The 11,503-nt window shown below is 38.8% G+C and overlaps 1 protein-coding gene across 2 annotated transcripts; it reads right to left on the reverse strand.

Annotated features, from left to right (window-relative positions):
- Positions 1–1,812: 1,812 nt before the first annotated feature.
- TMEM33 (transmembrane protein 33) lies at positions 1,813–11,138 on the reverse strand. 2 transcript variants are annotated; one of them, XM_058024213.1, is made up of 8 exons: positions 11,058–11,138; positions 10,902–10,966; positions 9,486–9,580; positions 8,859–9,046; positions 7,829–7,896; positions 6,986–7,119; positions 4,963–5,046; positions 1,813–3,615 (listed from the first exon to the last, which is right to left on the reverse strand). In XM_058024213.1, exons 2-8 carry the CDS (start codon positions 10,956–10,958, stop codon positions 3,486–3,488), a joined length of 756 nt encoding a protein of 251 aa, XP_057880196.1. In that variant the 5' UTR covers positions 10,959–10,966; positions 11,058–11,138; the 3' UTR covers positions 1,813–3,485. The 2 variants fall into 2 exon arrangements, with proteins under 2 accessions (XP_057880196.1, XP_057880197.1); XM_058024214.1 differs by having other exon boundaries at positions 11,072–11,090.
- Positions 11,139–11,503: the final 365 nt, after the last annotated feature.

Consider the following 11,503-nt stretch of genomic DNA (forward strand, 5'->3'; position numbering starts at 1 on the left):
AGCAGATGTTGCAATACAGGTGCCTAATGGTAAAAGGGTCTAACACAGACTGTACAAAATAATTGGCCATGTTATTTGTTTGGACAGTACAATCACATACATAGTTAGCAGCTCCAAAACTGTTTGAAGAAATAGTGGCTCATAATAATTTTTATTTAAATCCTTACAACATTCACAGATATTGCTCCAATTAAACGCCCACCAAATAAAGGAGCAAAACATAAAACTGACAGCACAGAAACGACAATATATGTATAAAATGAAATAAAAAGCAATAAAGGAGAGCATGGATGTATTGGTGAGTTACTTTGTGTGTAAGAATTCCTAACTGGCATTAGCTGCTCCAACAGACCCAATGGCTCCTGATACTTTATCTACATATGAAAACAGACAGGTGTCAAGCTGGAGCATCACTTCTACAGAAAGCTCGTGCAGAGCAAGGGGTTGGTCTACCCACAGAATCTGTCAAACACTGTTAACATATGAAAGCCAAGAAGACAAAAAGCAATGAGCAGTATGATTTATGCCAGTGGAAACAGTTATCACATTAGGTAGGAAACCTTTCAGTAATACAAAAACTCCTCTGCTTCATTTTGGGATTGGCAGGCACTTTATGGTCAGTTGCAGAATTTCTCAACAATCACAGACTTCTGTCACAGCCTCTGCATCACAGCTAGCTGTTGACAGCATAGCAGCATGAACATACAGCTCCCTTCACCAAAAAAAACCCCTCAAGCTAACAGGAAACTACCAGCATTTTACATTTAATTTACTCATTAGAATAGAAACAGTCACAAACTGTGGTGAGGAAGCAGGCTCAAGGATAGCATGCTTTTGCCAGCACTGAGGAAACTCGATGGTATCACTTAGGCAGCTGAGAGGCTACAGTAAAAATCAAAGTTAATGCAGAGCACAGGTCAGTTGCCCTATTTATTTGGCTTAAACATTATTCTTACAACGTTGTTCCATGTTTTCTCGGCACATAAGAGAAGTAAGTTTTACCAGGCCACAAGCTGCTCTTTTGTCAAGCAAAGTTAAGAATATGCTACTAGCAAAACCAAATCAAATCCCTTTTATGGAACTTCCTCCTCTTGGTTAAGTTCTACTTCACAGCAAAGAGTCTTCCAACTCTTTACTCACAGCATTGTCATTCACTTACTCCTTTTAATCCTCCTCCTGCATTCATTGAGTTGGATCTCTATTTAGCATCCTTCAGTTACAGCTGCATTACACTGGATCCAGTTTAGACTCCTCTCTAATTTTGTACCACCATACAATTAAGGAACACTAGAATGCACCCATAACAGCAGTCAGACCACAAAAATTTGCTCAGAAGTAACATGTTATTTTGCTTACTGCAATTACAGATTTATTTGCCTTCCAATTCCAGGATGGGGGATCAACTTAGATGACCAAATTCATTTTTACATCGCAGTGGTGCCAACAGCTGAAGAGAATCTGATGTCACCATTCAGAAAACACATCATGCAACATGACAGAGGGTCTAGAATCGTGCTGAGAAACTGAAACAGTAGTAAGTAGGTCTAGACTTTTCTCTGATTAGATACCATCGTTGCAGTGCTTATTCTTGGGTTAGATTTTGAAGGAAAAGTCATAAATTTTTGCACTTTAGAAGGCAAAAATTCCCTATAATTTAGAAATGCACAAGACATTATATGCCAATTCAGAAGCAGCAGTGGGAATATAAAAACACGTACACATACACACAGGACAGCATTCTGCTCAACTTCCAGGTTCAAGCATCAGTAAGCTGTGTTAAAGAGAGAAAATGAGCCTGAAGAGCCTAGCAAGTTACATTTAACACTCCTTTTATTGCAGTAGAAATTTTAGTTTTTATCAAATCCTCAAATTACAGGATATACACATAATCAATCTCATTGCAAGTCTTTAGCAGCTGTAGAGCATTAACTGCATGCAGTTGCTTCTGCAGTGTGCAAGTATTCTATAAACAGCTAATCACATTCAGAGAGCAAGACAAGTAGTCAAAGAATATCATATTCAATTACCAAATGGTTCATCAGTACCAAGAGGTTGAGCAAAAAAAACGAAGTAAGTTCATAAATACATAGCTCTGATCTAAAAACTAACACAACTGGAAAGTTGGAATGATATCCATATCACAAACTCAATAGTCACAGCAAAATACTTTGCTTCAAGACTGCTTTTGAAACTGTTTTCTCATAAAGTTTCTCTGACTGTGGAAGAATATTTGAGTGCTACAGAATTTTACAAAAGGCCAATGAAAGCTCTTTATGCAATTAGAATACTAACACTAACTACAGAAAATTCGGCAAATATTTTGCCTTGAATTTCTGGCAAGAAGTTGTGTTCACACAGTATTATTTTTCCATGACCTACCCTTCAGCTGCTGGGTGAATGCATAACCAGTGTTATTAATTTATGCACTTGATTTAATATTCATTTCTGTAGTCATGACACTGGCTTCAGATCAGTCATCAGATGGATTTATGCCAAGAAATCCTACACCCATTTGTTTCAGAAGCTGCCTAAACAGGTGCAATTCCTTATGCAAATTTCTCATCACAATGAGGGTCTCAGAAACTGGAATAACAATTTATACAGAGGTACCTACAGATTAATTTTCTAAAATGCTAACATGCTTCAATTACTGCAGTCTCACATATGTGTGGACACACGATCAAATCTGCAATGACTGCAAATGTTACTTCATGAACATTGATTAGTTCATTTGAGACATGGTTAAAAGTTTAAGCATTGCATCTTAGTCTTAAAATCCTACAGGTCAGCAGTTTGGCTTGGTAAAACAACTTGTTATGACAAGAAAACAGTCTTAGTATTTCTTCCAACCGCATAACGTAAGATCATGTCACAAGGTAGAAACATGGGAGAGTTCTTTTAAAGTATTATGAATAAAAATAGCCTCTCCTTCACAAAGGAGTGTTATCTCTGTCAGCTGGATAGATTTTAATCCCTTGTGTTAACTTCAAAGTGAGCCATATTTCCACACTGAATCTAGCAAATTGGACAAAATAGTTCTACAGATACATTTAGTAAGCAGAAGAATACTGTCCAAAGTGTACTGCATAGGTATATGTATCAACTGCTATCCACTGGAGACATCCTAAAGTAGCTATAGTTCCAACTAACATAAACCTAGAGAGCACAGATCTCTTATAATAATTTTCAATCAATCTCAAACAATCCTTGATTTAAAAAAACAAAACAAAACAACAAACTCGTATGATAGGGCATCTTTAGGTAGGATGCAGCTAATTTTTTTCATCATTTAACAATACAGCACGGTTAATTTAAGTTTCTATTATTTGTTTTTGATATGCTAAATTTCATATTATCTCCAAGAAAAGCATTTATGTATTTTTATACAGCCTGGAGTGAAATCAGTGTAAAACCAGGAATTTCCAATCATCAGCAGAAGTGCCAGCTGCTCATAATGTTCACAAAACACGAGTGCCTGAATTTGGCTATGCAACAGTTGGTGCCAATCTGCTTATAAAGGAAATGCCACTGAGGCATAGTCTTCTTACAAAAACAGGGCACGAGGGCTTCGTTATTAAGTGTTCAACAACAATCCTGAGCTCGGTGAAGAGAGTCCTGAAAAATCAGATTTAAAGATAAAAATCAGTTTTAAAATCCTACAGCATTTATCAGAAGTACTATCCACATATATCTTTTTCATTAACTTCTCAATATCATACTCACACATTTTAAGTTAAATTCCTTAGACCAACTCAGTACTGCTTCCAAGAGCTTCAGAATTCTTGACTTTTAAACATTAACATTTCAACTAACTCTATCCTCAGCTGGAAGTTACTGAGCTAGAGACAGCAGAAAAATTCCAGCTTCAAGAAAAAAACAAAAAACAAAACAAAACAAAAGACTATAAAAGCTACACAAGCACTACAAAAAAGAGAAAAGGGGAAAATGCTTTATCACAAATAGTGTAAGGAGCTGGGAGGCTATTGTGTTTGTGCTACTTCTTGGCAATATCCAAGAACCCTGCACTGCAGAAGCAACTATTAGAAGACATACATGAGAAGTAAAACCCTTGGCACCAATTTCCCTTAAAACTACAAAAATGCCAGCAGAAGCTTTTGGATAAACTAGTTCTACTGAATGTCAATTTTAGTACTGTACAGCCTAAATTATTTTTAGATACCAAAGTAGTAGAGCAACTTCATAGATGTTGTTGGTGTTGTTAAAAATAAATATATGTAGTAGGATGGAACAATTGATTTCTTACAAAAATAGGGAATAGAAGACAATTAAATTTATGATTCTCATACTTGTCTTTGCATATCGTGGCAGCCAAAGCCACTCTTGGCACTCTAGCAAGCCATTTTCTGATCCAGTAGACTGGAAAGTCTATTCACAAAATCTTACACTAGGAAATGCTCATAAGAAAATTTCTAAAAAGCACTCACCTGAGTAAACACTTATAGGAATATTTATGATTTCAAAGTCTAAAGCAATAAAGTCTAAAGCTTGACCAACTGTCAAAATCAGTAAGGTTTTATTTCAAATACAATTAGCTTTATTTATGGATTTAACTAAAGATGGTAATGAACATGTTTAATATCATCCACAGAAACTTTTTTCTCTCATTATTACACAAGTTTTTAAGTGCTACCTAGAATCTAAAAATAAGGATATCTCTCTGATAAGAAAGACTTCTATTCCCAAAGTGTAGTTTTAATTACACAAGCATGTTCTGAAAGCTACCATTCAAGAATGGTGGTACTTTTCTGATCACTTATATGAAATAAATCTAACCTTTAACCAACCATGTTTTATTTAGCATCCAGGTGTATTTCATATTCTATAACTGCCATTTACAGACAGAGTATTATGAGTTCTGAATTCATTTTAGAATGACAAGTTTCTGAATGCCTAAGCACCATGCAGTTAAACACAAGCTTCCAAAATCAATTTAGCACTTACCGACAGTACGGATTTCGCCGAGAGGAGTAGCGTAATGTAAGAAACCTGTAGTAGATGAATGGCTGCAGCAGACTCCCTTGTCCACTGAAAGAGAATAGTTCACTAGAGATTACTAGTGACAAGCAAAAATCCAAAACAGAACACCAAACCCAAGGAATTCTTAAGAAAAACTTTTAAAGAAAAGCAAGTAAACTACATGGGCTCAAAAACAAGTTAAGATTTGGGTCATATTGGATCAGAAAATCTAGATCTGACAAGCAAAAGTACATAACTATACACTTACAAATGCAGAAACATTATAGAATAAAACTGCTCAATGAAGCAGTTAAAGATTTTTTAGTATTGATTTTATATTTATGAAGTGTTTTTATATGCCTTATTTCTGGTGGTGTGGAAAGAATTACAGGAATGATGGTGGACACGTGTTCCATAGCAAGAAAACACTCGTTGGTAAGCCCAGAAACTGGCTGACATAAGCACTCCAGTTACAGTGACCTGTTCCATCTAATTGCAGCACTTTGAATATCTGGACCTATTTCTAGCATCTTTTGCAAAACTTCTCAGAACACACTGCAGACAATTACAGATGTATCATGAGACTATAATGCCAAGCTAATATCCAGTTATTTCAGTTACAGTAAAATTAGGCTTTGGTATTTCACAAAACTGCTGTTTGACACAGCTGTGCTGTGAAATAGTGGAAACATAGCACACAAACCATACACAGTGAAGCACAGAAATGCTCTAAGTTTTAGTGACTGAAGCCACTTTAAATAACACATTATTGAAAAATTATGTTTGAATTTAGGCATGATGGTAAGTAAGTTCCAGTAAGTAGAATTCCTTCAAGTATTAGCAGCATCTTTAGCCAAAAGAAAAATATAAAGTGAAAGTGAGCTACAAGAGGGAAGAAAGAGGAAATCTTGAAACCTATACAGCACTGACAAACAATTTAATATGCTACAACATTTAAAGAACAAAATCTCACAATAGCTGCATTTAGCAATTCAATTATTTTTAAGTTTGGCATATGACCTTTTACAAGCTTCAGTATCTACCAGATGACATATCAAGCAGCAATATTTCACATACTACATTCTCCACAGAGAGGCAAAAGGAAAAAAAAAAGCTATACTAAGTTCAAAGCACTTGGAAGTTTCAGATACTGGATAGAGTGTATCTGTCAGCTGGTAAGTGGTCTCAGATGCAATGCAATCCTTGAGGGCTGAAGCATTGAAATGTTCAGCTGATACATCAAAAGATAAAGACAAATTATGCATCCTGTCCAAGAAGGTAAAGCCTCCTTTATGCTGTTTATGAGACCACTCATGAGAAATGTTCCCACTATGCTATAACTTAAATAGAACAAAGGCTGCATTCCCTCTCCAAATATTAAAAGGCAATGACCCAAACTTCTGTGACTGGCAGGTCATTATGCCTGTACAACTTCAGCAGGATTTCAACATGTTTGAGATCCCTAAAATGACTTCAACAGGCAACACAGCAAGAAAAATCAAATGGAATAAAAAAACCCAGAGGCGTCACTGCTCAGAAGCAGCATAGGAGAGAATGCAACCTACTCCTGCTTGCACACTTTTTGCATAACGAAACTTTGCCATTTAAATTTCAGGAATCTAATTGTCAAAAATAAGAGTTCATTTTTAGTGAAGCTGAAGATCTTAATATTCTACTAAACGAACCAAAATTAAACTTACTGAACAATGTGCTGATAGAAATGTAGGCGAATTCAAGTGTCATGCCTGAAAATCTCCCATGTGACTCATCACCCACACTATGAAAGGGAAGGTTTTTTGGTGCTCAGTTACATCATAGTGAATGCCTTTTGATGTCAGGATGTACCACCTTAAGAAGCCCAAGAATCACTTAAATTTTATTTGAAGTTCAAGCCTCTGTCAGCCAGAACCATACAAATGGAGTACTATGAGCCACAGAGAACTCATTTGCAAAAAGCAGTCTTGTGTAGCAAGTTTTTAATTATTTAAATATTTACCATTATTCTTACCTGAAGAGCATAAAAACTGTAGCTGGCATCAGGAAAATTTCATTGCAAGCAATGAATTTTAGAATATTCTGTTGATTAGCACTCAGTTTCTCTAACAGATTTCTCAAAAAGGGCAAACTATTTGAACTTCGTGCCTTTAAAGAAGAAAAAATTATTTACAGAAAACATAAAAGTTACATCTATCTCCATAAGTACAGAGAAAACAAAATGCAAACAATTGCTATTTACCACCCATTTCAACATTTTAAGACTTCATCACTTTTGAGATTAATATCCTAAGGAAAACTACGGGAGGCTTGGAACTCCATAATTTACAGAGTTCAATTAAAAGCATCAGATGTTGCAATTCCCTCACCCACCAATTTTAGGTTCAACTGCACAGAGACAGCCATGAGCCTTGTTCAGTCCACTAGGAGGAAGTGCCTATGATAGCAAGACAGCCCAGTCAGGAACACCAAAGCCTGGAGTTATGTTAACATGCACAAGGCAGTGCATTGAGCAGCAAGTCCAACTGACAAGTATTTTGCTTGCTAGTCTCACCCTGTAGTTTGTTACTTTATTACTGAAATAGAACAGTAAAATTCAGAGGCTATGGTTTAGCTTGAAAAAGACATGTCTTAAGTTTCAACTTAATCGTTCCACAGATTTTGTTTCCTTCAAAGAAAAACATTTGAAGAAAAATAATTAGTGAGAAAAATAATTAACTGAGATTCTATATTACAGTTTCACTCTAATTCCTCTAATTCGGCCAAAGAAAACCAAACCAGAGCTGCAACTCAAACCTGTTTATAAACCCCAAGAATACTAACTGTATTCATTGTAACACATACATATCATACTTACATCAAGAACCTTCTTTGTGTATGTGGCAGCATGAAGCAAAGAGAACAGCAGAACTGGAAAAATACTCACTGAAGCAAGCCATAAGGAAAATTACAGGCTGTGCAAGTGCTTCATTTCTCCATAATGTTACACCAGTGACAGCTTGATGGATCTTTGCAAAAGTTTGGCTGGAATGACCTATACTGGATGAAGATATGTCTAAGTCTATGACCTATATTTATAACTCTTCCTTCTGCTTCTTACACTTCTTTGCTATGCAGTTTTATTACCTTCAAAATATGGGTGTCTGCAAGTATACAAAAGTATAACACACACCATGAGACAGCAGCGCATTTCTACTGAAATGTGTTCTCTCTGCACAGAAGGCATACCTGAGCTTACTGCTCAAAACCTCTGAAATATGTGTAGTCATATCTTTGGTTAAAAGATGCTACAAAATTAATTTCTTTACCAAAGAACATGCAGTTGCAAGCCATTCTGATTTTACAGAGCAAGAATGTTGACATTTCTCTGCCAGAAGGATTTTAGGAGCAGGACATTACGCATATATCATGTGGCGTTAAGAAATGTCAGCTCTGACATGTCACCTTTGACAATCCACAGGAGCAAATTTTGCAGACTTTTATCAGTTTAATAACTTATCTGAGAAAGTTACTACTAAATAATTATCTGTCTACATGATGAATGTCTACTACAGTGAGAAGACGTGTATAAACCCTGCAATGGCAATAAATGAGATACCATCTTCTCCAAATATCACTGGAGGCTGGTCATAAAATCCCCCAAATTTAAGCCTCAAAAAAGAAAGTCTAAGTAGACAGAGAATGCAGTGCTCTAATTATAGAGCTGATTAAACTGAATATGGATCAATCAACATAAGCCTCTCATATTTTACACAGAGTATGTTCTATAAATAGCAAACATATCAAACTAGTTCAACTAGCTTTTCAAATCATGGCAAAAGTGATGAAAAGAAACATGTTTTTAACATATTTAAAAACATTAGCAGGATGACACAAGACAAGGATACTCGTAACAGGGTAGGAATTCACAAAGATAAGGGAGTACAACAGGTAATGGCAGCTGTCCTCCAGCAAAGCCTGAGCCAGAAAAGCCCTGCTCAGCTGGAAGTGCGGTAGCCTTTGGTGTAGTCGGAGGGCACTGGTGAGAGCATTTGCCAGCAAGGCACGCTGGTAAAAGCTTGCTGCTTCGTGCAACCTGCAAATCATCAGAGGAGATGTTACCATGAGAACCAAGCTCTACCTTCGAGAATTGCATCACAACTGAACAATGCCTGACGTATTTATTTATGTTATCGTACATAAGCACTATTCCCAGAAAATAACTCAAACGCTGTTTAACACTGACTTTACTGCAGGTGCCTAAGACAACTCAATATAATACTCCATTTACACACAAAAACATGCATTTACCACTACTTTACATTTTTTCAATATATTTTCCAAACACATCTACAAGTGTTTTAAACCAATCTAAAATCTATAAACTATTCTGACAAAAAGCATCTAAGTAACCCAAATAACAGCAATTTACCTTACATGAAAAAACAATTTCGTGCAAAGAGAATCTAGTTGTTTGTAAATATTTAATTTTATATTTCAGTATATAATATTTATATTTATATTTCAGTACATACCCTAGAAGAGGCAGGACAAATAAAGCTGAGCAGTAAACCGTGAACAAGCGGGAAATCCACATTGCTGTATCCAACTTGTTAGCCATCAGAAATTGCTACATTGGAAAAGAAAAAAAAAAGAAAAAAAAATACCAGCCCCACCAGAAGTTGGTATTTTAATACTTGCATACAATGAACATTCTTCCCAACTCTATTAAATTTCAAATCTTTCTCCAACCTCAAATATAAGCAAATTATACCTTGAAGCAGAAAGCTTTTTTTTTTTTTGTTCTGTAATACTTGGCTCATATGATGTTACTAGCCAGATCAAAAATAGTTCAGCTTCCTCAAAACCAAGAGGTTCCTTTGTACATTACAATTAAATACAGTGGTAAGAAATTCCAGAAAAATAGTTTTTCTATCCAAACATGCCTCACTAAACAGTCAGCTTCACAAATGTTATCATGTAGGGTCTCCAGACCTGACCGACTTTTGCTTCAAGGTTTCTTTTAGAATTCAATGTACAAACCTAAGGCTAAATCTCCACAATTCTTCCAATTGAAGGGGAAAAAATACAGGGTCAGGTAAAACTAGCATAACCACATTACAAGGAAAGTGGCATCGTTTTGGCTTACATATTCCTGGCCTTGAAAAAGCAGAAAACTTTTCACAGCAATTCTGCACCTCTCTTCCCTAACCACTGCCCTCCTCAGTCCTGATATAGTCAAAGTGCCTTAAAGGCTCTAATGAAAGACAGAATGCTTTTGGCTCTATGTGCATCAGAATCTAAACAAGAGCTTCCTTCCTTCTGATAGAGTTCATACTTTTTTCCAAATCTGGACCAGCTTTTGAAGAATCCTCTTTTCCCCTATATGTCTAGTGCATCTCTATGGAATTGATCAGAAACCTACAAGCATCTTCATAACACGATTTCGTATCTTACATGTACAAGGTAACTACAGAAATGGCATGAAGCTGTGTCAAGGCTAGGTTAGATTATCAGGAAAAGGTTTTTCACCCAGAGTGTGTTTGGGCACTGGAACTGGCTCCCCAGGGAAGTGGTCACAGCACCAAGCCTGACAGAGTACAAGCCTTTGGACAATGCTCTCAGGCACACAGTGCGACTTCTGGGGCGTCCTGTACAGGGCCAACGAGCTGGACTCAGTGATTCTTGTGGGTCCCTTTCAACTCAACATATTCTATGATTCTGTGAAATACAGATGCTAGCACACGGAATTACTTTCAATTCAGCCATTTTCAAGAGCAGCGGCACACCAACAACACGCTTTCGATCGGAAAGCGAAAGCTGCTCGCCCCTGCCCGCACCCGGGCGAGCGGTGCTCGCTGCCGTCCCCCCCGCAGGAGCCCCCGCCCGCCGCCGGAGCAGCACCGCGGCCGGCCCGGGCTCCAGGCCCGGCAGCTCCGGCAGCTCCTTACCACGGCCCCGCCGCCGGCCCCGCCTGCCATGGGCCCGTTCTGCGTGGAGTCCGCCATGGCCGCACCTGCGGGGAGAGAAGCGCCTCAGTTTGCGGGACACGGGCGACCGCAGCCGCCGCCTCCCGAGCTCCCGCTCCCGGCCCGGCCGCGACCCACCGCAAGCGCCGCACCGGGCACGGAACACGCTCCGGCAGATCCGCACTCCCGGATGCGGCCGGACGCCACTTCCCGCGGGCCGCGGGGCTGCCGGGCAATGTAGGCGGTGTCTGGGATGCTCCCGACGGCGCCTGGCGGCGTCACGGGCCGGCGCTGGGAGGTGCGCGGGGATGGCCCGGCGGGAGCGCGGCTGCGATTGCGGCCGAGCCCGCTGGGCGGGACGCTGGTCCCTGCTCCGCTGTGCACAGCAGCCCGGACATCGGGGCTCGGCTCCGTCTGCAGGGTCTGCTCAGGGGCACTTGTGTGTGGTGACAGCTACAGCAACAGTATTAATGCTCGCTTCAGCCCCAGTTTGGGGAGTGTTTGCTCGCTGAGGGCCAGCTGGATTTCCAGGGCTCTGGGTTTCCACAGCGGCCTGGCGAGGCTCAGTGCTGAGCATCAGCGAT

This window comes from Melospiza georgiana, chromosome 5, assembly GCF_028018845.1.
Source record: "Melospiza georgiana isolate bMelGeo1 chromosome 5, bMelGeo1.pri, whole genome shotgun sequence".
Classification (NCBI taxonomy): Eukaryota; Metazoa; Chordata; class Aves; order Passeriformes; family Passerellidae; genus Melospiza; species Melospiza georgiana.

What these genes read in the sequence shown, in the direction of transcription:
- TMEM33 (XM_058024213.1), bottom strand. Translation starts at nt 10,958, where the DNA reads ATGGCGGACTCCACGCAGAACGGGCCCATGGCAGGCGGGGCCGGCGGC. An exon ending in GAATTCCTACCCTGTTACGA is followed by an intron (nt 7,897 to 8,858) that starts GTATCCTTGTCT and finishes GGCTTGCTTCAG; the next exon opens with TGAGTATTTTTCCAGTTCTG. An exon ending in CGGCGAAATCCGTACTGTCG is followed by an intron (nt 3,616 to 4,962) that starts GTAAGTGCTAAA and finishes CTGATTTTTCAG; the next exon opens with GACTCTCTTCACCGAGCTCA.